We start from the raw sequence: 27,394 nt of genomic DNA, 5'->3' as shown, positions 1-27,394 counted from the left end.
CTAAGCTTTCTTGAATCAAATTCATTACAGCCCAAATAATAATATACAAAATAAAAACCCTCGGTCCTTTGATCTCAATCTTGTAAAGTACAGCAATAATTGGAGAATAAGGAATCAAAAGTTGGTTATAAAAAAGAAGAAGACGAAGAATCAGAAGTTGAAGAGTAAAACCACAACAAAATTCACTTGATTATTGAGTATGTGAGCAACCTCATACATAATAGTACATCCACCCAAACCCTTACTTACTTTTCATATATGGGTGTACAAAAGCTGTTGTCAGTAATTCTAAAGTGTTTACATCATTCTACATCAACTTGCTCATTCTCTTTTACAGCAGCACCATTGATACCAGGAACTAGTTCGGATTCACCAGCCCTAGAAGACAACCTTTGGTATCTGAAAGTTGGGAGAAGCTTATACTGCCCAAATGTCAGAAACTGACTCAGCTTCTCATAGCCCCATCTTTGTTGAATATAGACCACAATTGCAAGAATAATAGCAGTCACAGGAATGGCAATATCCCCAAATTTTGAGTAAAAATCCAAATTAGGATTGACAAATTCAGAGTCCTCAGAAAAGTAAGGATTTGGAACTGGAGCTCGAATGTAGTCATATATGTGAGGAAGAAGTCTGACCAGAGTGATTCCAATAAAATATAGTTTTCTGAGAGGTTTGCAATCGATATGCCAGACTAAGTTCCCAATAATTTGAGGAAGCAAGAAAAAGTCTTCAACAAGACCTACATATTCTTCCAGGTCTGTTGCCCAACCCGGCAATGAATGAGAATTTCTTCCATCAACCAAATAAGTCTTTGCTATAAGAGCCTTCTGGCTGGTCTTTGTGCCATGAATCATTAGAACAATTACATACCCTATCACATGTATGGTGACGGTACAAAGAAATATCAATTTATCACTGGGGACACGATGTGGCTCAAGAGGGGTACGCATTTGCAATCTGATGCGAGACTTCCATACCTTTTGAAAAAGTCGCAGAGTTACTAGCAATGATACAATCAGTAGCAGTTTCACAGTGTAATCAATGACATGGAGCCACTCACTGCTCTCCAATTCACTAGATGACACATCATAAGATTCAGAAACCATTTTCTTAAAAAGAGCTTCTGCACCTGTGACCAGAGGAATGCTATACCCAAGAGCTTGAACACCTAGCACCACAAGAGATATATAGGAAAGAGAATCCACATTCTGTTGTATATAAAACAGTTGGCTTAAAATGCACCCGATGGCAAATGAAAGCGTCAAGATTCGGAGAATCCCTTCAACACCTCTGCGTGAGAGAACATCCTCACGTTGTTTCCTGTATATGATTGGAAATGTTTTGAGCTTTATTGGATCGAATCGAAGGGCATCGTCATCAGTCCTTTGACTTTCTATCGAAATTGTAGCTCTGGGATCGACTAGCCACCGAGTTGTGGTAGGAGGATAAGCCACAACCACCTGAATCAAACAGTCCATTCCAGCCTCAAGGTCATAGCTCTGATATAAGACCTTCCATGGTGCTCGCACATCTCTGCAACCAATTAGATACAACTTTCCCACATGTGGATCATAAAGACCCTCCAGAAAAAGCACAGAAAAATTACTATAACCTTTTCCAGTAAGACTGAGCTGTGCAGATACATTTATAAGAAGCTGTTTTTCTGTATATTCAGCAGCCTTGGCAAGATCTGGTGTTTCCTGTTCAGATTCCGAACTATTTTTAGTATACAAATAGCGCCCAAACAAGGGACCAATGGAGAGAATTTCCATTTGAATATCGACTTTTGGGGCCAGGACATTAGGCACAGGGTCAGGAAAACCAGAGACATGAAAAGTGAGATCTTCTGAAAGAACAGACAGGCTATCTTGGTATGCCTCATTATCTTCAAGTTTGGGAAATGTTAGCAATGATTTCTTAATGACAGTTGTAAAACTGAAGGGCTCATTTTTTTCTAGGACAGTACCAGCCAAATTAATTTTAGAGTAACTGTAATTTGGGTTAGTGAGCTTGAAATAATTCCAGAGTTCGTAAGGTAGCACAAGTTGCTCAAATGATAGGGGAAAGAAGGCACTACTGTTATTAATGGGAGACAAAGTTCCCAAAATAATACTATGTTGCTTCAAGGAAAAAGTGGTAGGAATATACATACAGATCCGAGTATTACAGCTACTACCTCCAGCATCAACAAGTCCAAGGCAACCAACCATGCAAAGCTGCCCACTAGAAGGCTTCCAAATCCCTTCGGCGGCAAGAGACGTGTTGCTGGGCCCAGACCTTTTTGCTGCAGTATACTGATTCTCTGATGGAGAAACTGCTCTAAAAACCGTTGATACCCTAGCAGAACCAGTATTACTCTTACTAGTTGCTCGCTCACAGATAACATCCTGCATATAAAGTTTAACATCTTGAAAGCCTCCATCAGTTGATTTGATTCCCTCAACTGACAAAAAAGGACCTAATTTACTGCAGAAATCATCTGTGCCATTGCATCTCCAGTTTGAAACAACAGATAAAGGTTTGTCTCTAGTAATTTCTTCAAGGATTTCACAAAACCTCACCCCTTGGTAGACACTAATGCCATCATCCGTCAGGTTATCCTTAAATGGGTATGGATTGCATGCTTTGGATACAATTTGTTGGGAGCCAAATGCATACTTTGCTGACTTGCCCAACTGCGAAGATATGTGAACCACATCAAAGAATTTAGAATTGGATTCACGGTTCAAACTTCTTAACTCTCCACTAATCATCCTGTTTGTTAGAGTGAATGCCATGGGATAGCGAAGAACTAGCATAATTTGATCATCTTCTGACAACGGTATATCACTGGGGTTCTTCATCCATTCCCACGGGTTGGCAGGGTCAGCCTCTCGAGTTGGAAGCATAGTGTTCCCTAACAAACACAACACCCTTTCCCCACCATTTTTCTTGGATTCAGTGTAAATCCCTTGGAAGGGAATTGAGAGCTGAGAATGGCTGGGCCATAACTGAAATTCAGCATTCACATCATATGCATTGTCCACAAAATTACCGTCTCGAGTAATTCCTATCACCATGAAACCATTGATAGGAATCAACTTCTTCAACCGGTGGTCATGATCAACATCCGATACCCAAAAAGAAACCAAGTTCAACGGAGCACGGTCTCCAGACAAGGTCCCAGGAGATTTGTTGGCATCAAATGGCATTATGGGAAACTTACCCCCATCCTGCCTCCAATCCCCATTCGCAAAAGAAAGCTCTCCTTTCATACCAGTAACACTATATTGATATCTCAATTCAGATGAAGCAGATAACACAGAGGCACATTGTTTCTGAACTTCACTCATTCGATCATACTTATAGGTTACATGAGAGCTCCTATCAAAACTATACATTCCCTCAGGGTAGCGTGAATTTGCCAGAACAAGGTCACAAACAAACCAAAGAGCAACAATGGCTGAAAACGGAAACTTCATGATTCCGGGCAACAAAAGTTAATCACTTTTCTTTAGAAATCCAGTAAACTAAGAGACCCAAATGGTTTTCTTGTCGAGATTCAATGAAAAAATGAGCTTCATTACATCCACGACTACCAATAGGGATGGAAATGCAGGCAGCACACAAAAGCAACCACAGATCAGAGTCTCAAAAGAAGATCTAAAGAGAAGAAACAAAAGCATAACAAGTGAAGGCTCAAGGTCCGAAACAAGTGAGAGAACAAACCTGAATCTGACACGGATCAAAGTATCACTGTTTGCTGTGACTGGTGTTTGAAGCGAGATTGCGGGATTTTCAAGTGAGAGAAATGGAAGTTGGAAGACAGAAGAAGCAACAATGGACTTTAACGTAAGATGGAAGACTTGAAGTAGAAGATTAGAAGTAGCTGTCGTCTGTTTGGTCTTCCAGATCCAAACTATTTTGCTTCCTTTTTTTCACTAAAATAAATCGAAAGACAATATTCTTTTTTCTTTTTAATTTTTAATATCTTAGTTTGGTGGCGTGTATTTATCATTCATTTAATATCATTTTTTTTTTTGAAAATATGTAAAGAAATCTCACATTTAAAATTATGATTTCTAACTTTAGTGGTGTGTTTTTATTTTATTATATTTGAGTGCAGTTTTTATATACTATTAGTGTATTTAAATTGGATTCTTAATTTCTTATTATTTAAGTATTTAACCTTTGGATGAATAAAAATAAAACTTTGGAGAATATGTATAGAAATAGAAAAACAATATTCTTCTCTTTTTAATTTGTAATTTCTTACTTTGGTGGCCAATATTTATTATTGAATCTCAAATTTTAAAGAAACTCTAATATTTTTTAATATCTAAAGAATAGTTTTTATTTCATAAAGAAAATATTTAATAAAAATGATTTTTATATTTTTATTGAACAATTAAGAAAAGTAATAACATAATGTTATAAGATGATTTAGTGTTCTTGAGTTCTGATACTTAAGTTGAAATTCTACAAATTAAAAAAATAAAAAAAAATTATTTAAACATTATTTGGAGGAAAAAATAAAAGACCTTCTACTATAACATGGTTTGGGAATGGAGGACGAGTATGAAAAAAGAAAGAACGCATCATAAAATTTCTACTATGCTTGAATTTTCAGCTGTAGACACACTAAAACCTAATAAGTTTCAAGGATGCAATTAAAAGCAGTATCATGGTATAATGAGGTGGGCTTGAAGGAGGGTTCTCTCAAATAAAGTGGGTTATAAAGAGAGTTGGAAGCTTCAAGCCTTCAACTAATATTCTTGGAGCAGCTTGCGTTGACGTTTACTGGGCTAGTAGTAGTAGTAGGTCAGACAAGGCTCTTCATAATATTACCATTAAGCTGTTATTGTAGTAACATGGCAAAAAAAATTAAAAGAAAATAATGTGAGAAGAAATTAAAATTAAGTTATGTAAATCTAAGACATTACAATACAATCAAGCACTAACGTAACTTGTACAATATTAGAAAATTGCCAATAATCACTTAACTCTAAGTTAACTAATAGTCAACTATAACTTAACTAATAGCCAACTATCCAACTAATGAGTAATAGTCCACTGGCGTGGTAAAATAAGATATATTTTATTTTGAAGAAAAAACAATTAATGGAAAAGTAGCAAATGCGTTGGAGTACATTGCTTCAAAAATAATATAATAACTCTCGAGACATTAAAAGAAACAAAATTTATGGCAAAATATTAAGTATAAATTTAAAAACTAAATTAAAGTGTAAACTTAAATATGGAATGAGTAATTAAATGACTTTCACTTATCGTTTTAATTTTTTATTTTGTAAAATATCAAAAAAAAATTATCAATTTACTAGAAGTTGAAAGAAAGTAGATTAAGGGTTTGTGTCTCAAATCTAGTCCCTTATGATCATTGTCATAAGATAATTATCATAGGAACCACTAAGGGTTATAAAACTTCATATAATTTTAAAATTAAACAATAGTTTATCACAAAACTTTTCATGCAATATACGCTATATTCTTAAAATATAAACATATAAAATTTATTATTAAAATACACATGTACTAATATTTAGATATGTTTGTTTCTATACGCGTACACAATGGATGAGCAACAATCCCTTTTGAGCTAGAGTCCAGAGCACCCTTAAAGAGAGTACATCCAAATTCCAAAGCACTGAATTATAGACTGTGAAGTCCTAAGTATCTTCAACCACGTTCGGATGTTTCCCAATCCAACGGCACGCCAACAATCCATTGCATCGTAGTTTGGCAAAAAGCCCTTTATTCAAATGGATGAACTCTATCTAATATTTATAACTAGTTAACAAATAACTACGCATATATTGTACACCATATCTGAAGCATTACATTACACCAATACAAATACAGAAAGATTCCCACATGATCACAACAACATTGGTGATCATTTTCGGGATCGAAGCCAATTTGCAAATAATTGCACATGTAGTACTACATATAGCTACTTCAATTTCCAACCACGACCCAATAACCAGCTTGCAAAATTTGAATCGAATTGTTGTTTAGGCAATTAAGCTAGCTTGTTCGTCCTCAAGAGAAGACTTGTCTTGTTTGATCGACAGAACCCAAAACCCCAAAATGAACCTCCCTCAATTTCAAGAGCAAGTAAAGGACTGAGGCTAGGTGCACCCAATATTTTAACAGGATAAAAATATCATTTATTCAAGTTAATCCATATGAGTCATTTAAATAATGTTAATCCGTAAAGCTGGATAATCGTGAGTAAACCATACGAATCAAGTTAATCCGTATAGTTTATTCACGCTCATCCAACATTTTAAGAAAGAAAATAAAAGAGGGATATTTTTGACATTTTTAAAAAATACTGGTGCACGCATCACCCCAAGCACAATGCCAACAAAGAAGCCTAACGCACCACTTGATCCAGTGAGAGAAACAGCCTCACAAACAAGCATATCCTTGGCAGCCATAGCCAACTCAATCCCAGCAAACAACAAAAGCACCCCAAGAATCTCAATTGGAAACTGACCCAAAATTCTCCCAAGAGAGTTTCCCAAACACCAAAGCAAAAACCAACTTTGCAATCCCGAGGAACACCACCGAAGCACCACTCCTACCTCCGAACCTGTATTGTCCCGCCAAACCACCAGAAGTACAAGGCATGGCTCCGAACCAACACCCCACGAAATTCATAAGCCCCACACTCACCGAAACATGCATAGCCGAAGCCTCACGTTCGGGAAACAAATCCCCAGACAGCTTACAAACCGCAATAACGGAATTTGCGGAATTGCAGCGCTGACAAATCCAATCATCCAATCCTCCCACTTAATCTTAACCAAAGAAATCCTCCTCGAAGGCCCAAACCTAAGATCTCCAAAAATTGAAGTGTCACGAATAAAACACAACACTAAGCCAAACAAAAACACTATTGGCGCCGCTGGAACCTTAGTATAGAAAAAAGAACAAAACCAATCACTTTACTTGTTAAGTGTTATTAGCGCCGCTGGAACCCTAGAGATATGTGATGATTCCATATTTGAGGACTGAGGCAGCAAACCTATTATGTTCTGTATCTGCCTAGTCCGGCAGCCAAGAACTTGATAAGAACCTTGGGAGAACCACAACACAAAAATTAGCTGTTGTAATTGAAGAGCCCAAGGGCTTATAAAGGCCACACTAGAATCCCATACTTCCAATATTGGACTCCAAGTCCCATACCTTAATAGAACACCTATGCACAAGGAACTGAAGGAACAAAGGGCATCTGAAGATAACCTATTTGCAAACAAAGAACAAAAGCAAGAAGAAAAGGAAAAGGAGCAGAAAATAACATCACATAACACTACAGAAGAAACACTTCATAACAGATCACTTGTATGTAGAATAAATGCATTCCATTGTTCGATTTGCATACAAGGTTATTTAACTGTCAAATATGTGATAACAGCCTTTTGTTTTTACTGCAAGAAGCCTATTTTTCTTTAGCTTTCCAGCTTTGCCTTGTGCTTGATATTTGAAAATTCTCACGATAAAAAGCACTAGGTATTCCTCTTTCTTACATAATCAGGCCCCAGGTTTCAAGTTCTTTAATCATATTCTTGCAAAATAAAGAACATTCATTTCATTGAATTAAATGTCATAAGACATTTTGGTACTTGATCGGAATGAATCCTCTCATACATGAGAAGTCATGTTCAAATCTCACACTATTTGTCTCCTAATTTCCTACGTCTAAGACTGCTTTCTCCTACTAGTATGTCTATGAAAATAGACACCATAAAGAAATTGCAATAACACTATAGCACTGTGGAATTTACCATGTAAATTTCCACCCCATCAAAATTCTATTTGTATCACTTTGTTGGATTGTAGGTTACAATGAAATCTTGGACCACAGGAGCAGACATGTCCTGATTTTTTTCCCCTTTTTTGGAAGGGAGGTGGGGGTGAACATGTTGAAAAAATATATATACTTACGTAAAAAAACTATATACCTACCTATGTCTATGTACAACAGACATAACATTATTTTTCCCCGCTCTCTGTATAGCATGCTATATATAGGGTTGATTGATGATTCAAAGGCCCGTTGATCATTGACGTGCAAGATCTTAAAGTTGCAACATTTTCCGACTCTGACTTTTCAATGCGATGCTACATATCTCACAGTTTTCCTGCTAATCAGGCTAGCTCCTATAAGCTTCATCCGTGCAAGAGCAGATGCCTCCCTTGAAATGGTGAAATTGTTCAGCATCCCTTACAGAAATCTCTCTACGAACCTCCCTAGAGATAAATTTGACAATGTTGTGGCAACTTTGGCACATGTACAAATTCTTTGTCACCCAAATAGGCATCCCAGGGCCAGAATTAATAAGCCCAAAGACAATGGCCAGTCTCTCACTGTGCCCACAAAATATATCAGCCTTGGAAGCTTCCATTATGTCCATATGACTGCTTTCTGGCCCTTCAACACCAGCTTCCTTCATCTTCTTATAAAACCGCTCCAGAAGTGCATTGATTTCCTTTATTTGAGGGTGAAAGTTATCACTGCTGAGAAAAGCATGCACTGTACCCTTGACTTCCACCCAGCTGCATCCAGGATCTACTATGAGCCCATTCTGTCTCATCATTTTTCTTACTTCTGCAACCTTGTCCCATTTACCATTGTCAGCATAAAGATTAGAGAGAAGAATGTAGTATCCAACACTTGTTGTATCATCTTGAAAGATATTCTCTGCAGCAAGCTCCCCAAGTTCAACATGATGGTGAATCCTACATGAATTTAATAAAGCTCCCCAAACTGCTGGGTCTGGTTTCATTGGCATTTTCTGTATGAATTCATAAGCTTCCTCCAATTTCCCAGAACGGCCAAGTAAATCAACCACACATGCATAATGTTTCAGATTAGGCATAATAGAGTACTTATACTTCATGCTGTTAAAATATTCTAAGCCTTCTGCCACCATACCTGATCTGCTGCAAGCACATAATATGGAGATAAATGTAACTTCATTAGGACTAACGTTTGACTCTACCATTCTCTGAAAAAGCTCAGTAGCATGTGCTCCTTTCCCACGTTCTGCATATCCTGTTAGCAAAATGTTCCATGAGGTAACTTCATGATCAACTGAGAAAAATTGTTTCCAAGCATATTCCATTCTTCCACACCTTACATACATATCTAAAATTGCATTGGGCATAAAACCATCAAAGCTTACTCCAGTTCTCAATGCATGGGCATGGATCTCTTTTCCACATGTCAAAGCTCCTATTCTAGCACATGCAGAAAGGACACAAACTAAAGTAACAGAGTTTGGCTTCAGTCTACGAATCATCTCCCTGAAGAAAAATAAAGCTTCAAAACACCGGTTGTTGATGCGAAGACCAAGGATTATAGATGTCCAAGATACAATATTCTTCTCAAGAGTAGAATGGAAAATCTCTAAGGCCTTGTCAATGCATTTACACTTGGCATACATGTCAATGAGTGAGTTTGCAACTATCGAATAAGAGACGAGCCCTTTCTGCTTGGCTACCTCATGAAGGTTCATCCCCATGTCTAAATTGCATAAGCAAGAACAAGCAGAGAGTACTATGGCTATGGTGATTTCATCTGGCATGATACCTTCTGCTTCCATCATTTTATATGTCTCAAGAGCTTTCTGAGGCATCAAACAGTTCTCATAACCTGATATCATCGCAGTCCACGATACCACATCTCTACATTCTGTTCGAGAGAAAACTGTTTCAGCTTCCTCAATAAGTCCAACAGATGAGTACATTGGAATTAACGAATTATGAATTGAAGGGTCTCTCCCGAACTCCGTTCTCAGAACATAACCATGAATCTGCCTCCCCAATCTATCATCACCCAGAAGTTCACATGCAGTAATCACACTGGTCATGGTCATCAAATCTGGATCAACCGGATATTTGATCATCATGCCAAACAATCTCAGTCCCTCCAAACACACCCCGTTTTCAAAATACCCAGAAATCATGGCATTCCACGAAATCCTATCTCTATTAGGCATTTTGTCGAACACCAACCTAGCAGTATTGACATCCCCACATTTCACATACATAGTTATCAAAGCATTAACCACATCGACATCTGATTCAAACCCATACCTTATGACATGAACATGGATCTCTCTACCCCTCACCAAGTTAGGCATGCCACCACAAGTCCTCAAAACGCAAGGGAAAGTGTAAACATCAGGTTTCACACCAACCCACAACATTCTATGATAGAGGTCCAAAGCCTCATCAAAGAGGCCAGCTTTAGCATACCCACCAACCAAAACATTCCAAGAGAACAAATTCCTCTTCTCCATTCTCCCAAAAACATACCAAGCATCCACCAAGTTCCCAAACCTCACAAACATGCTCAAAAGGGCATTCCCCAGTTGAAGACTCAAATGGGACATGGAAATGGAAACATAGGAGTAAACACGAGATCCTTCTTTCCTTGCCCTCTTCCACTCACACAGCCGTATCAAGGCAACGTAAGCATCATCTTCAACGGGAATTCGAAGCTCGTGCATGGAGTCTAAGTAGCTCATGGCACGGTCCAAGTTCCCAAGAAGGCACAGTTGGTAAATATGAGAGTTTGGGTTGTGGTTGCTGCTGAGGGAGGTGGTGGTAGTGGCAGAATTCGAGACACAAATATGTTTAGCTTTTCTAAAAGGGGGGTGAAGTGTGTGCAAGTTGTGGGAGAAAGTGAATGTTTTGAGCTTGAAGTTGCTGGAAGTTGAAGTTGAAGTAGAAGGAAGAAGAGGATGATCCCTTTGGGCACGAAGTTGGGAATGGGAGGGTTTAGCGAACGCAGCCATTTGGAGTTACAGAACATGAAAGGAGGGTTTATCGGTTAAAAGCAAAGGAACACGACAATGTCAAATTGCGTGTGATGTGGTAGAGAGCTTAGCAGAGTAAATAGTTATGTTTTGTGTATTACCATCTGCCAACGATAACCACCACCTTATCCATAACTTGTTTTCGTAATATAAATATCTTCTGTTTTTTCAGACAGAATCTAGTCTATGTAACCACGTGTTTAATAATTCAACACATTTTTCTTCTCAAGCATATAATAATCCAATTACTATCACAAAAAATATAAAAATAATACTAATAATCTAAGGCAAATACTAAAAAAATTAAGAAATTATTATATTGGTTAAGAAATTAAAAAAATTATTGGAAAACATAAAATTAAATTATTCATGACTTTTTTGTATTTTTATATATTTTTAAAATAAATATTTATTTTTTTAATTTTTTAATTAATATCCTAAGAACACTAATTAATGATACTCATAATCTAATTAACTTACAATTTAAGAAAACTAAAAGTGGAAACTATAAAATCATAAAGAGTAAATACAAATAGTTAAGTTTTAATAAACTAAAGTGTTAATATTCTGTTTTTTCTTTTCTGCCATATTTAATTAATCTTATCAACTATTATCGATTCAGTATAAGCGGAACCGCCACGAAAAAGATTATAAAAAAGATCTGGTTAAACAGTGTTTATTTTTTGGGAGGCCATGGCTCAATAACCCGTGGTTTCTTTAACGTGTCTTAAGTTAGCCTTAAAAAGTAGAGCTTCATGGGCCTGTTGTTAAATGGATTGGGCCAAGTTTATTCTATTGAACTTGTACGACAAAAAGTAGGGATTCTTTAAAAAAAAAATAATAGATGTGAATGGTTTGATGAACAAATAAAAAAGAGAGACAGAAAGAAAAATGGATTAAAATGAAATAGAAGAGAAAATGGGAGGATAGTTATAATTTTTCTTATGCTACATAAAATAGACAAACATACTTCTAATATTAGACAACATTCAATTTATTGAGGTAAGCTTTCAAAAACAATTTCAATAATATTCTACTTTACAATACCTAAACAAACTCAAAATTTAAAAACCTGCTACTCTACAATAACATTTGAACATCAGCCATTAGGTGAGTAGTGTGGCATACTCACATCCTTATTGAGTTTATTCCAGATACAAAAGCTGATCTTACATTATTTCATACACCAAAAAACGAACATACACACTATATTAATTTGCTGAACATAAGAAACTAAGTTGTGGTGGCTGTGGTTTTCATGACATGGATTTCCTCCACTTGTGAGTATTATTCTTACTAGTACCTTTAGCATTGACCAATCTAGTTTTAAGGTCCGCAGGCGTGTACATTCCATTTCCTTGAAGCTCTTGTTCCATTTTGTCATGCTCACTCTTGCCAAATGCAAACTTCTTCCACTTGAAGAAGCCTTTCTTCTTTTCCACCACCATTCTCTCCATCTGTGCCTGCATGGCATTGCAATGGCTTTGCAGCCTGTACACATCTTCCTTCAGCCTTCTAATCTCGAGTTGTTGAGCATTCACCTCGCGCTTCGACAGACACCGTGTTGGTAAGTCCAACCCTCCAGGGCTTCTTGTTACACTCACCAACGAGCCACTCCAATCCACATGCCGGTTCAGCTTGCTCTGCTCAGAGAGTAGCACCTGAATCACTGCTCTCACTGGGAACCGTTCGTTTTGTGCTGCGTGAAGTGAGGCCTCTGCTGTTAGTTTTCTGCTGTCTATTAGCCTGCACAGGCCCTTCCTTTCTTGCTTTGACACTCCTGGATGTGCCTATAACAATTGCATTGTGCATGCCAGCCAGAGTTAGAATTCATTCAACATGCCTCTGCCTAACAATTTTTTTCTATAATACACAAGGATTTAGCTCTACTACTAAAGTGAGAATGTTTCACTTTAAAAGATAAAATGCTAATCAAACTTTGGCAGTTTATAATTTACCATTTATAGTAGTATTCAATATTACTATAGCATTGAAATACCAGCTTTAACATGTACATTGGAGAGGTTTCCTATACTTGAGTAATAATTAAGTTTCACTAACATAGTGTAACACAGTTAGAAAATAACCCTCCCCCTTGCATGTGGTCAAGTATTAGTTCCCAAGTCCATATATACAAATTAAAAGAGCATTTGTTAGGGGAGATTAGCTTCTTAAGTAAATTTTAGTGTCTCAAATAACTAATCGTTTCTTCTCAATCGAAAGATATTATGAAAACAGAAAACAAATCCTTAACATTTTTTTCAATAAAAAAAAAAGTTACACCAATTTTCACTTAACAAAAATGATTATTAGACACCTGTGAGAAAACGAAAAAAGAAAAATATAGGTACGCTACAAACGCTAGGTGATATGATGGTTGGGTGTTCAAAAATCTCCAGATGTTGAATAGCATTTGGGATGTCCAAAAATCATTTTGTTCACTTAATTAGCTCCCAGTTCAATTTTCTAGTCCTGTTTTTTTTGACTAATTTATATACTCTTGTTTGTTTCTCTCGTGATCTTGTTCTTTTTTCTTTTTTTTTCCTTCAATTGAATTAGAGTACTAAAAACCAGGAATTCCAAACTAGTAATCAACCAATTTGAAATTAATAACAATAATAAAGAAGAGATACTTTTAGATAAGTATCAATGGCTCTGTACAAGCCATCATCCGTTGCTCTTGCATGGCTTGGAAGAGCTGCAGCAAGTGTAACGAAGTCGTTGAAGCTCAAATTGGCATCCACAGCAGCCTCAGCCAGGTAGGAATCAACCAACTTAGCCACCTTAACCAAAGAAGCAACGCTCTTAGCTCCCTCACTATCCAAACTCACAAACCTCTTAACCAGCCTAATGACCAGCTCAACATCCAATAGAGTCCCACAAGTGTGGCTGAAAGATGGAATCACCAACTCCTTCAAGGAAGCCTGGTCCAACTGCCACGAAATACGCTTCTCAAGCTCTTGCCTGTAGGTACCCTCAACCCCAACCATGTTGGCCGTTCTCAGAAGCCGAAGGAGGAAGTTGCATGGAATTGCATCCTTCTCAGGAGGCAGAACACCCACCAAGGTTTCCACGAAGAATCTCTTCTTCATCCATGAAGCTGTTACGCTTTCGGGCGATTCCTCGAATTGGGTGAGACCCTTTTCGGCCATGTCACCTATAGAGGAGAAATTATTAAGTAGTCCAGAACTATCATAGTAAGTGTCTGCTAATCTTTTAATGGCACATAATCAAGTGTTATTAACATGTGTTATGTAAATATTGATTGAGTGCATGGACGCGTAGTGATCTAAGACTACCTAATAATTTCTACCTGCGGAGAGGTCAGGGAGCCATTTGGAGGCGTAGTGTGTGATGATGAAGCCAATAAGGTCTGCACGAACGCCTTTAGCCTTGATGCCAGAAAGGGTCTTGACGAAGTAATCCATGTCCAAGATGCATGCATCGTCGAACCAGCATTCGGAGGAGAATTGGGAGGGAGATTTTGCTTGTAAGATGAGTGATTCTGGACAGGATTGCTTCTTCATTTCGGTGAGAAGCTCAAACAGACTAGTAGAGGAGGAACTGGTTGCTGTAGTAGGCACTGTGTTGGGCATGTTGCATTATATGTCAAGAATAATCAGATTTTTATTCTTTTGACCTTTGTTGTGGAAATGAGATTTTCTTAGCAGATGAAGCTAGGAATGAAGATGATGGATAAGGGGTGTCGAGATAGGGATAGGGCCACTTATACAACTGCTTATTCTCTTGTTATGCCAGACAACATGCATTTTGCTCGCTCTCATCCTCCTGTAGCATGTAACAAAATTAATTATAGCTCCCTCAGAGTTGAAATTCTTCTCTCTCTATCCCATGTGTACGTAAGGAGTTTGGACTTTGTCCCCTTTACATTTGCAGAATACCGCTACCAGGAATCCAATATGGATTACCAAACAACAAAAGTGAAATTTGTTTGCTTGCTTTATATGGTAATGCTAATACTGAATGTTGATTGATACTACATCTGGAGTTTTTGTAATCATGGATTTAAGTTCGTTGATTTAAAGAAAAGATAAGTGTTAACCGTGTTTTAGGACACTAGTTTAATCAAGGAGTTTGAAGTAGAAATATTTTTATTAAAAGACAAAAAATTGTATTGTTCATAATTTTTCTTGCATTTTCCTATAAATTTCACAATGTTATTTTATTTTAGTTCCTTAATCAATGTCTTAGCAAGACCCTAAAAAAAATAAAGACTATTTCCCTTCGATCTCAAATATAAAGGGAAAAAAATAATTAATGCTAACTTAAAAAATTAATTAATCACATTTAATTACATTAATTTCAATTAAAAATTATTTTTTTCTCAACTTATCATTTATATGAGAAATAAAAAAGAGTCATTCAAATTAAAACCTTAATTAAATGAATGATAATTCTGAAATAGTAATATTGGATAAAATAAAATTATTGAAATTTTTTATATTTAAGATCAGAAACAAAAAATCCTTGTGCTTGGGAGCGGAGGGAGTACAAGTTATAACACCTAGACTGCACAGAAAGATAGAAGAGTGGACGGAAGAAGACATTGAATGAATGGAAGGTTCAAAATAATGAAATATGCATGTACCATTCATCAAAGATTCGGCACTCAGAATTGTAACTTAACTTTCTGTGAAAATAAAAACAATCTAGTAGGGCAGCAAGGAAGATGCTCCGTATATAAAATTGTGTCCACTGTTTGAACATAAACATCACTGTCCATAAGGTCATGATTATGTTATATGAAGATTCAACACCACTCGTAACCCTTTTTCAAAATAAAGTGTAAAAGAGAAGATTGGGTTCATTTTAAGGTCAAACTACTAACCAGAATGAGAACCAAAAATTTATAAGCTGAATTTGTAACCGTTACAGAAAAGTACACGTTATTTCCTAAAGGCGCGTCTCTTTTTAAAGTAAATAAACCTTTTTTTTAGGTAAAGAAAATAAACCTTAAATATAACCTAACTATGGACCAAAGAAAGAAATATAGCCTAACAAGAGAAAAATCTTTACATTTAAATCCTACTCATTTAGGTATCACGTGTAAAACTCAATTAAGTGAACAGTCCCTATATTGCCCACACGAGAAATTATACATCAACTAGTTCGCGTGATTTTCATCAAACTTCTGTGTTTTACTTTTCAATTTATTAAGTATTGGACTAATTATGTGCAGGCACGTTTTTTTGGCTAACGAATTCGAGCAGTAAGCTTTCATGCTATTTTGTAATCCTCTTGCCCACAAATTTCCTTTTTTTTTTCACTCACCCTTAATATGGATAGTTATAAAACCTCTTTAGAAATTAAAAACAAACAAATAAATAAAAAAAAATACCAATGCTCTGTTAAAAGTTAGATAGAAGAGGAAGAAAACAAAAAGAATTCCAAAGTTCTTGCATGGCACCACAATGCAACGCCCTAGCTCGTGATGATTCTTGTCAGTTTTGAAGCAGACACGTGAAAGTCTGAGTAACACTAAATTGGGACCCTGCTATTTATTATTTTGTTATATCTAGCCGAGTGAAACCGAGTAATAATACTAAAATTGGTCCCCAACTAAAATTGATCTAGCCCACGATGGTTTGGGCAACGGTCAAACCGAAAGTTGTTTTTGAAACAAATAAACCCAAAATACCAAATCAACTAAATTTGTAGTAACATTTTCAAATTAAATTAAATTGAATTGAAATACTTGAATTTTATTAACAAATATATTGTATTATATAAAAAATTGTATTAATATATAATTATTTTAAAAAAATTATATTTTTTTAGACTAAATTAGACTTTAGATTGACTTGAAACAATCAAAGTATAATGCAAATTCGTCTTCAAAACATCATGATCTTACTTTTAAACTTGAACTCGTCAACATTAACTGAGATGAAATGGGCCAAACCTGATGATGAACACCCAAAAGTTTCGGAACAGGCAGGGGTTAATTTTTTTCTTTTCCAAGACAAATTGTGGTACTACCTTAGTAGAAGGGCATGATTTGAACACATGTGGGCTGCAAACAACTCATGAAAGCCCAAAATCAGGGCCAAGCCCACGCTAAGTCCTTATCACCCAATCAAAGGGCAGACTAGAGTCTAGAAACAGTGAAATACAGATTACAGAACAGTGAAATGACTTCTATCTTTCATAGGAAAACAAATTGCGGTTCACTAAACAGTAAACCATGATTAACAAGTAAAGAAAATCATCTGATCTATGAGGACAAAAAAATTATGTGACTTGAGAAAGTAGCTAGCAAGCTTATTCTATAAGAGCTTATATATAAACCTACAACAAATAGTTTCACCTAACACTGCTCTCAAAAGAGCTCTATTTGCTCATTCTGTGAGGCAATTTCTCACAGAAAGAAGGCACATTTTAATTGCGAGGAGTTGAGGCTTCAGATGGACTGCTTGAGGAGTCACCTGAGGATGGATTCAGTGGTGAACCAGTTGCAAGAGAACCATTTCCACTCTCAGTCTCAGCCACCACTGGTATCTTGACGGCGGCTGCTCGTTCCATCTCTTTCTCGAGTTCTTCCTCTTTACGCAATGCAGTAAATTGGGTATCCAAGGATTTTGCCGCTGCTAGCCAGGCAGAAACAATCAGCAGAAGCACTCCTCCCAAGTATGGGGTTGAATTAGCTAGTGACCCAAAAGTCAATATCATAAATTGCTGGATGAGGGCACCTCCAGACTTCCCCAATGGGTTGCACACAACATCAATGGCTGCCTTCCCTTTAACCTGTGGCGACAAATGCAAAGCAAATTTCAATAGAAGTAGATATGGCAACAAGAATTGTATTAACAGTTTAAAAGAACTTAGCACAGTTTCAGGTATTTGAAAGTTTTATATAATTGCAACAGATAGAATTGCAAGTTTCAAGTCAATTTAGTGTAAATATGATGGAGAAGCAGATAACAGTCCAAACCTTGGTATCCTCATCCAATGGAATATAGGCCATTTCTTTGCAGGGATCAAATAAGCTGTACTTGGCACTCTTGCTAAATATGTTCTGCAAGGCACCCACATATACAGCTGCTAGAAGTGGAGTCATTCCAATACTCGCAAGACCGGGTGCAAGCGGGCCCCCAAACAATATAAGAGAAAAGAAACCAACTCCTGTCAGAAGCAGGACTGTAGGGGTGATCGTGGCAGCAACTCCCCATCCATACTTGTCAAATATAAATTGGCTGACAAGCATCATTGTGAATGTGGCAATTCCAGTTGCAGTTGAGAAGTCACCCATAAAAGAAGAGTACTCGTTGGGACTAGGAAACTGCAGTTTATACAAGTTTGTAAGCAGCAAAAAAAAAGGTACAATGTGAAATAGCCACAGTTATAAAACCAAAAATAATACAAAACCAATTTACATGTACATTACCTGAGCTTTGAGCTTAGACTTCCAGGTAACCTCAACAAGATTGATGCTGATTCCATAAGCAACCACTAAAGTGGCAAGATCTCTGATGTACTTTGAAGACACCAAGAACTTCAAGCTCTCCATTGTTCCCATTTTGGGCTTCTCCTGTAAAAATGCATAGCAAGGTAAAAATATCAGTTAACTAATTTCAAATACCCAAAAAAAAAAAATTGAATCATCAGAAACTATAATATCCATATGTGGCATAAAAATTCAAAGAACAAAGAGGAATAAGACCACATAGCTATGACAAATTAACTGAAAGTCAGAAATGATACCTCATTCAAATATTATATTGAAAATCCAGTTTTTTCAAATAAAAAAACAATTATAAGAAAATATAGGCAGTGAAAAAAAAAAGACTGGCATAGCTTCCTTTCAAGAACTTACCTTCTTCTTCTTGCTACGAGTAGGAAGAGGAACATAATTGTTCACCCACCAGTACAGGAAACAGATTGCAAACCCCATACCCACAACTATGCTCATCATTGCTTTCAGAGAGATGGCCCAACCATCAACTCCAGGACCTAAATTCTGCCTCAGATTAGAAAAGTATTTGACTGTCCGGCCAGAGAAAATAAGGGCTACATTGGCCCCGAGTCCGAACAGTGGGTAGAATCGTTTTGCTTCTTCAATAGTAGTTATCTGCGGAAAAACAGCTCTCTATTAGATTTGCCAAGAAGAAGAAATGCATAAAATCATATAAATCTTCTGCTTTAAATTCATTACAATGTTCTATAATGGATACACTTCATCATGTTGGTTGAATAAAGTAACTCAAAATTGGAGAACGTAGATATGGATTCAACATTTTACCCTGCCATCACATGATAGCATGCTAATTGGGTAAGAGTTGATGCACAGTATCACAAATGAAGCAAGAAACTAGAGTCACATGGACTTCACAATCATTCCATCAAATTCTGAATGAATCTAAGACTACTGTAGAATTCCATTGTCTAAAAAGAGAAAAAATGAATGACCAAATTATGCTAAATTGCAAATAAAATACACAACAACAAAAATCATCTTGCTTGCCAAGTCATCTGACAAAAAAACGCTTTCCATTCAGCTAAAGAAGCCAATAGATATAGCACGATAAAAAGAGAAAAACTCAGATTTCTATAGTCCGAAGATGTTATTGAGTTTTATTCCATTATTTTATTCATTGGCATACCAATCATATAAACTAATCCACCATTTCTTTCAAATGCAACAGCAACCAGTATCTATAGTCCTAAACTCTCACCTTCTAAATGGAGGGAAAATGCACATGGCAAAAAGTTAAATAATGACTCATCCTTAAAATAGTATTACTATCATAGTATCATGTTAAAACAAACCATATTTTCATTCATTTCTTTAATTCTCAAGTCTCAACAATGAATAGATATGCAGTGTTGTGTCAGCACACCAGACATACAAATCTGAAGAAAACAAATCAAAGCTAGCGCACAGATTGCCACAAGGAATAAAAAAAATAAACGACTACCGAATCATGCTGATAGATGGATAAAATAACCATATCTAAATTCCATCCACCCAGGTTCAAGCAATATGGAATATGCTCTCAAGTACAACAAACAACAGGAAATCCAACTAAGGCAATCAAGATGTCATTCTTATGACAACAGAATTGAAGATCATAACCCGATGCCATCACACATCATCGAAGAATCAAACCAAAAAGCATTACCTGATTAGCAAACCCCCAAAAGAGTACGGAAATAACCACACTCCCCCACAACTCAGCCATGACATAAAACAAACAGAAGCTCCAAATTCTCATTATCGCAAGGGGCCCAAGGAACCTAGGTCCGAGGATGTTGAGAAGCTTGTCCGCAAATGCCTCAGGGTGAATATAATTGCTGAGAGGGTACAACACAAACCCGAAAGCCCCAAAGAAAGCAATGAATGGAAGAATCACGGTGTAGAAAAGAGCTTGCTTTGACAAAACATTGGACAACTTTGTGTACAACAACATGAACCCAACGGCCATGGGAAGGTTCACCCACGTTTTGAGAAAGGGTATAATCTCCGCACTGCTCCCTCTGGCAGTTATAACCAGAACATCCTTTGTGTCTCTCAGAATCGTGTAATTGAACAGGATGCAGAAGAACATCAAACCGAGAGGGATGATTTTCTTCAAGGTGGTGATCTCGATTCCCAAAAGTTTGGGTTTTTCGGCGACCTCGGCTTCCCCGAAGGCGGGCTGGGCAGGCCCATCTGCGGCAGCAGCGGCCTCGGCCCGGCAGATGAATAAATTTTGGGGCTTTGGGCCAAAGGGGTGAAATTTGGCGGCGGCGGCGGAGAGAGAAGGGGCGGAGAGGGGTTTGGGTTTTAGAGAGAGAAAACGGTGTTTGAGGCCGTGAGATGGATGCAGATGATGCGAAACCCTGGTTTTGGGGTTGGTGGGGAGAGAGAGAAGGCCTCTGGTTTGAACGACGGCGTCCATGTCTCTCTCTCTCGTGAAGAACGATTGAGAGAGAGAGAGAGAGAGAGATAAGGTAGGTAAGTGGGGGTGGGTGCAGATTGGAGGGAATATATTGTATTCTCAACAAAAGAGAAGAAGCGAATGCAAATATCTCTTACACCTTTATAGCTCACACAGTAGCAATCAAAACCTTCCAAGGGTTGAAGACGACAAAAAATTAAAATAATACTAAATTAGATAAGAATAATATCACTGGGGTTTACAAAGTGTTAAAATTAAAACTTAAAAGTAAAACCCCACTTATTATACCAGAAAAAATTAGTCTTTCATCACATGCTAAATTAAACTTAAATAACACTATGCTTTTGTATTAAGAAAAAAACCATTTTTGGTTTAAATTTGGTAAGAACTAGGTTTATTTCAAACCATTAGCAACATTGAAACAATGAATCTACAAGTGGAAATGATGCTGTGAGTGAAATGAAAAAGGGATTGTGAAATGGTCAAGCATTTGGAAAAGAGCATACTTAGGAATTAATTAGGATCTACAATTTTGAAGCTGATTTGGCGAAATCTCCCTTTTTTACCCAATGACCAAACTACCCTCGAGATATTTTTCACATTCACACTTCACAATGCAATAGATTTTGAAAGTAACATGTGCGATTCAAAACCTTGGAACGTGAACTTCTGCCATTCACGGTTCATCAAAAACTATGAGTGGCCCAAGAAAAAGGTGCCCTGCTTTTGCACCGGCACTATATGCAAATTGCTCTGCAAGTGGTCGCAAAATTAACGATTTTAGCACTATGCAAAACCCTATGTTTCATTAAACCTATAATTGCTTTAAAATCTTTCATTATCGGGCCATAAAAAATCATTTAAGTAAATGAAGACCGTCAATGTATATATGGACAATTATTCATAAACTTTTTTCATTATGTTTGAAAATTACAACACAACTACAACTACAATTTGGTGTCTTTTTTTCTTGTGTGCTCAACGTTTATTAATACACGTTACTTATGTATGAAGTTTCTGGCTGGCTTGTCTTTGGTCTTCAGTCTTCCGCGACGGTAGGAGTAGGACCAAATCATGTTCATAAACAAACACGTGCAATGTTAATGCACAAGGCGAATTTAAGATTAACATAAAATGGGCTAGTTTTTTTTAAGTCCTTTACTACAAAGTTGAAACAAACTACATTAGGAATAACTGAAAGTAATACTGCATCTTGGCCTCAATAACCAATTGTTAAGTTGAGTTTCCAAACCTAGTGTTCCGAAGGATGAGCATCAAATTTGAAACATCAATACATTGTCAGGTTTCAACTATTAGCTTTAATTTAAAATATATAATTTAATGTTTATTTTTCCTCTTAATCTATCCGTAATCAGAATTTCCCCTCAACTAGCAAATAGTTTTACTTTTTAAGTATATGGTAAGAGTTATTAATAATATTTAGTTCAAATGTTTGATAAGGATGTGTGAATATTGTAATCTTTGATTTTTATAAATAAAAAAGTATATGAAAAGAGTTTTGATTTTCAAATTTATGTATGATAAAAATATATTCAAAAAATTTAACTCAATGAATTTTAATATTTTTAAACATTAATGATTGGTTAACGACTTTCAATGAAAGAATATATTTGGTTAAAAAAATTCTCCACATGTGTAGGTGGAACAACTCCCATGTGTACATAAAAGTAATCATATTGCCATTTAGATCTTGATAATATGATTTATATTTATAATTTTTATTTTTTAAATGAGAAAAATTCTCATTTAATATTCACTCTATAAGACATATCTATTAATAAAACTATTTCTATATAAAAATAAGAAGAATACAGACTCTTCATATGAATAAAAGGTTATAAAACAAAATCATCCCCGTTCTAATAGATTTAAATAATCAAATATTTCTTTGTATTTGAAAATGACTATTTTATATTTTGATTCCCATGAAAATTTTATAATTTAATATATTATTTATCAACGTACATTTTTTAAATTTATATCATTAATTTTATCTTACTAAGTATTGATATGACATGCATTAAAAAAAGTATTGAAGTGACATAGTGAAGTAAAGTTATGTGACAACGATTTATTTATTATGTTCTGATTTAACCTAACGTATTTCATATAGGGAATAAAATATATATTTGAGTTAAATTGTAAATTAAATGATAAAAAATATTAAGTTATTCGAATAAAACCTGCTGTTTTGATATATATTATATTTATTTATTAAGTAAATATATCGTATTAGTGCTATCAATTTTCCTAGTTTTTAATTAAAAATTATTAATATGAAAAAATGTTGCTTATTTTATATATTTACTAAATATAGCATTCAATACTATTATGCAGTGAATTTTATTGCTGATCTAAAAAAATGTAGTCAATTTTATATACACATAGATGTTTTTTTAAATAACTATTTTAATTGTTTGATTTTATAAAATTGAGAAAAAATATCTTTCAAAATAGTAGCTGGTCAAACACTGAAACATATATTGATCCGTGCAGCTTTTAAATTTTAATTGCTTCTTTCTAGCTTTTTAATTGCGTCCAGCGTTCAATTTATGCTGCAGTTTTAACTCAACGCGGGGAAAATCCTGACAAAATAAACGATTAACTTGTACGCTTCGTCCTACTGCATCACAAGATCCCTTACGGAATATGTTCATCTTTCAAAATAAAATGCCAAAACTTTTGAGTTTATTTAATCGTGAAAGTACTTTCATTTTGTGATAGTTACAGAAATTTGGGTGCAAACGTTATTTTCAAACAATCAATAAAAGTGTGTTTTGCATTGAGTTTACAAGTCTATCGTCGTACCATGGTTTGAGGCTTTCTTAACTTCAAACCTAAGATGAATTGTTTTTTATCTGTGATTTTTCTCTAATGTTAAACGGAAAAGGACAAAAGAATAAAATTAGTATAATAACTATTTCACCACTCCTGTCACCTCGTCACGTATTGTTATTATTACGTTGAACACGCCTGACGATAAACACATTGTAGTAGTAAAAAAATAGACTCATCCGATAAATATTTTTAAAACAGATTCATTTTGATAAATAATTTGTAAAAAAATCACAATTGCTATTTTTGCGCGTTTGTAACTGTCCAACTCAAAAACAAGTCATAGTAATATGTGGTACTGACCCACTACTCAAATGGCCCACTGTCTTAGGAATCTATGTTCTCTTCCACCGAACATCAAGATGCTCACACATATTCCCTTGCTTAGGCCCAAATTGGTGGAAAATGGCCCCATTGTAAATGGTAGGTACGATTTCACTAGTAGAAACTACCAAAAACAATATATAAAGTTTTAATAACATGCTCATAAGGGAGAGGGAAAAAAAATGGGTAACTAAATGAGATAAGAGTGAGTTTGTTTAATAAATATTTTTATATTTGTGTTTTTAAAGAGCATATATGATTTATTTCTTAAAATAAATACAAAAATATTTTTTTAAAGCAGAAATAATTTAGATAAACACACTAAAATAACAAAAAAATACTTATTTTATTAAAATAAATATTTATTTCAATAAATAAATTTAACTAAACTTATCGATAGGAAACAGAGGAACAAAAATGCACCGTGGAGGAGTTCATATTCATCATGAGCAACCAACACAAAGATTCTGCGATTTCTTCTAGGGCACACCAAGTCTCAAAGTCAAAGTCGTGGAATGAATGAATATTCAATTTCAGACTTGATGGACCAAAAACACCAAAACAACGAACCGGGTTTGGGCCTTCAAATCCTCAGGGCTCCTCCATTCTCTTCGGCCCTAGCCAGGACGTTACACTATTATGGTATGGATAAACATACAAAAAAAAAAAACCATTATTCAACAAAATTATTTTTTAACTCCCCTATACATTATCGTTAAATCACGGATAGATATACTATTAAAAGAGTAGTGAATTGCTGTAAGAAAAATGAAAAAAGAGAGTGGTGAATTAAAAACTAATTTCATTTGATAACTTGATAAAATATCATAGAATAATAGTATAAATAAATTTCACACTGAATTAAAAAAAATGTTTTATGTAAATTAATTTGCTTTTCAAACTAGAAATTTAGAAGGATGCTATCTATTATTTATTTTCTTCATGCTCATCATCTTCATTAAAGGGGTAAAGAGATCATGCCAGATTAAACCAGTCCATTGGCGAATAAATTGTCATATCATCAGACAACAGGCCAATATTTTTTTTTAGGTCGGCCAATATTGTTGTGCCTAAATTTTGTCATCTCTGGGAACCAAAAAAAATTGTCATCTTCTTGAATGTCCATTTTTCAATCACGATGACTAGTTGCATAAGTCACTTACTAAACTTAAAATGGCACTCTAGCAGTCTAGCCTTTAGATTTTCTTTTAACACTAAGGGGGTACTAAGAAATTTTTGGTAGTCATCTTTATTTTATTTTATGTAGCATTGACTTGTGCTCCCCATTTCTTGTAATTATAAGCTTAAACAATCTAAGGTTTGTGACAAAGACAATCCATCCAGAACATTATCTGTATAAGTTATTATTGTTACATTCTATGCACAAGAGAGAAAGCTGAACAATATTGTTTTGGAATGACTTTAATTTATTGCATGTGTATTAGGAAGAATATTTCAACAATACGCTGAGTCCAAAACGTAACAGTCCAAACAAGTATAGAAGTGCCTTGGAGAACTGCTTTGGTGGGGATATATCATACATATATATAGCAGTTGATGATGGTTGTAAAGCCTGACCAAATTATTAAGGGACCACACCAGACACAGGTACAACACAAGTTGCCTGCATTTTGGGCTTCCCGCATGTTTGAGAACGAAAGAGCAAAGAGGTCACTCACAGATATTAGTTGATGAAATGCAAAACCTTAAGGTTATCATTGTTTCTATATGAAGTAACGGACAAAGTGCTCTCTTGTGTTTTTAATTAGCACTTTGCAGCAATGGATAAATCTTCGAATGTGTTTGGTTTATATTTTTATTTTCTGTTTTTATTTTTTGTTTTTATTTTATGAAAATTATTTTCATTTTTAAAATTTTAGAATTCTGAAAACATGTTTAGTTTGACTTCTTATTTTCTGCTTTCAAGAAATAAAAACATTGAAAATGCGTTTTCAAAAGAAAATATATTTTTAAATTTGTTTAAAATTACATTCTTTGTCACTGTATTTTTATTTTACCCAAAATGAGGTTCTTGATTTCAACTGAAAATACTAAAAACAAGATCGTATTGTTTTCAGTTTTTGGTTTGTTTGAGAAAATATGTTCACTAAAAATGTTTTCAAAAATTTAACCAAACGTATTTTCATCACCATTTTCTATTTTGAGCGAAAATAATATTGATAATGAGTTGTTATTCTTATAGGTATGTATTTATTGTTGATTTTAATTATGATAAATGCAAGATGTAATTAAATTATAAATGTACCAAATAGTGGCAAATTAATAAATATTAAAACAGCTTACTTTGGCTAATCTATATTTAAAAGAAAATGCAGAATAATAATCACAATATATTAGATTATATGTATACAAAACTCATAATAGTTTGTATATGCATGTTCAAACTTTGAAAATCTGAGCATTGGAGGTGGAAAAGAAATACGCCAGTTGATACTTGACAATGCCATTTCATGCTGCCAAATGCTTCAATATTTTTGAAGCAATAATTTCACTTTTTAAATAAAAAGGCATCACATGTTTTTCCAGCTACATTTGATTTAAAAAACTAAACATTATTTCCAACCAACCACAGAATTTTGTCGACACGCTCTTGCATTAAACTTCACTAGTTGGTTGATTAAAAAAACCACAAATTCATGATAATATTAAGAGGAATATTAATGGTATTTTCTTTGAAATTCTCCCTCAAAGGCGCTCTCTCTATGATTAATTAAAATTTATTGAAAATAATCAATTTTGATAAATTTTACTTCTCATTTAATATAATCATGAGAAATAATTATTAAATAAAAAGTAAACCTACTAAAAATGAAAATTTTATTAAATTTTAATCAATCATAAAAAGAATTTTAAAAAAAAGTATCAAATAGAATGTTTTTAACATTTCTCTTAAATTAATCGTCAAATATTAATTAAAAGTGTCCTTATCTAGAAGACTATTGTTGTATTGTTTTAAGTTAAATTGAAACTTCTTAATTTGCACGGAGGACCATATAAACCATATGAAGATATAAGGAATCAACTTTTTAAAAGATGATCACTGATTACACTTTAGATATGTGGTGGTTAGGGGGAGGAGGGATGGATTTTAGTGTCCAATTTAGATATCACCATATATTAACCATCCAATTTTTATCTTGACAGTGAAACGGTCCAATATATGGTCAATAGAAAACAATCAATGACTGAAGAGAATCTATGTACGTATCATTAATCTCCAATAATAGAAGAAGGAAACATAATATGTGACAAATCAATACAATAATAATAAAAGGTAACACCATTCAGAATAGGGCCCTTCTTTTCTGCAAGCTGCATCTTGTTTGATATATATATATATATATATATATATATATATATATATATATATATATATATATATATATATATATATATATATATATAGCCTACTCCACGATAGCTGCTGAAGTGACTCCACTTAATATCACTACATAATTTAAT

The 27,394-nt window shown here is 34.9% G+C and overlaps 4 protein-coding genes and 1 pseudogene across 4 annotated transcripts; all 5 read right to left on the bottom strand.

Moving 5' to 3' along the window:
* Window positions 1-165: 165 nt before the first annotated feature.
* LOC100794859 (uncharacterized) lies at window positions 166-3,925 on the bottom strand. The gene is made up of 2 exons (XM_003529770.5): window positions 3,712-3,925; window positions 166-3,577 (listed from the first exon to the last, which is right to left on the bottom strand). The coding sequence occupies exon 2, from the start codon at window positions 3,462-3,464 to the stop codon at window positions 303-305; it is 3,162 nt and encodes a 1,053-aa protein (XP_003529818.1). The 5' UTR covers window positions 3,465-3,577; window positions 3,712-3,925; the 3' UTR covers window positions 166-302.
* Window positions 3,926-5,794: 1,869 nt separating this feature from the next.
* LOC100780687 (molybdate transporter 2-like) lies at window positions 5,795-7,067 on the bottom strand (annotated as a pseudogene).
* Window positions 7,068-7,574: 507 nt separating this feature from the next.
* On the bottom strand, window positions 7,575-10,993 carry LOC100794338 (pentatricopeptide repeat-containing protein At1g15510, chloroplastic). Its single transcript, XM_003529769.5, has one exon. The coding sequence runs from the start codon at window positions 10,809-10,811 to the stop codon at window positions 8,163-8,165; it is 2,649 nt and encodes an 882-aa protein (XP_003529817.2). The 5' UTR covers window positions 10,812-10,993; the 3' UTR covers window positions 7,575-8,162.
* Window positions 10,994-11,734: 741 nt separating this feature from the next.
* Window positions 11,735-14,609, bottom strand: LOC100793820 (coleoptile phototropism protein 1). The gene is made up of 3 exons (XM_003529768.5): window positions 14,146-14,609; window positions 13,466-13,989; window positions 11,735-12,622 (listed from the first exon to the last, which is right to left on the bottom strand). Exons 1-3 carry the CDS (start codon window positions 14,426-14,428, stop codon window positions 12,089-12,091), a joined length of 1,341 nt encoding a protein of 446 aa, XP_003529816.2. The 5' UTR covers window positions 14,429-14,609; the 3' UTR covers window positions 11,735-12,088.
* Window positions 14,610-16,850: 2,241 nt separating this feature from the next.
* Window positions 16,851-21,160, bottom strand: LOC100793284 (ADP,ATP carrier protein 1, chloroplastic). Its single transcript, XM_006583070.4, has 5 exons — window positions 19,973-21,160; window positions 18,667-18,921; window positions 18,238-18,381; window positions 17,785-18,132; window positions 16,851-17,597 (listed from the first exon to the last, which is right to left on the bottom strand). Exons 1-5 carry the CDS (start codon window positions 20,729-20,731, stop codon window positions 17,232-17,234), a joined length of 1,872 nt encoding a protein of 623 aa, XP_006583133.1. The 5' UTR covers window positions 20,732-21,160; the 3' UTR covers window positions 16,851-17,231.
* Window positions 21,161-27,394: the final 6,234 nt, after the last annotated feature.

This window comes from Glycine max, chromosome 7, assembly GCF_000004515.6.
Source record: "Glycine max cultivar Williams 82 chromosome 7, Glycine_max_v4.0, whole genome shotgun sequence".
NCBI classification, from domain to species: domain Eukaryota; kingdom Viridiplantae; phylum Streptophyta; class Magnoliopsida; order Fabales; family Fabaceae; genus Glycine; species Glycine max.
Note: the sequence above shows the minus strand (reverse complement) of the source record. Positions and strands in the feature narration are given on the sequence as shown.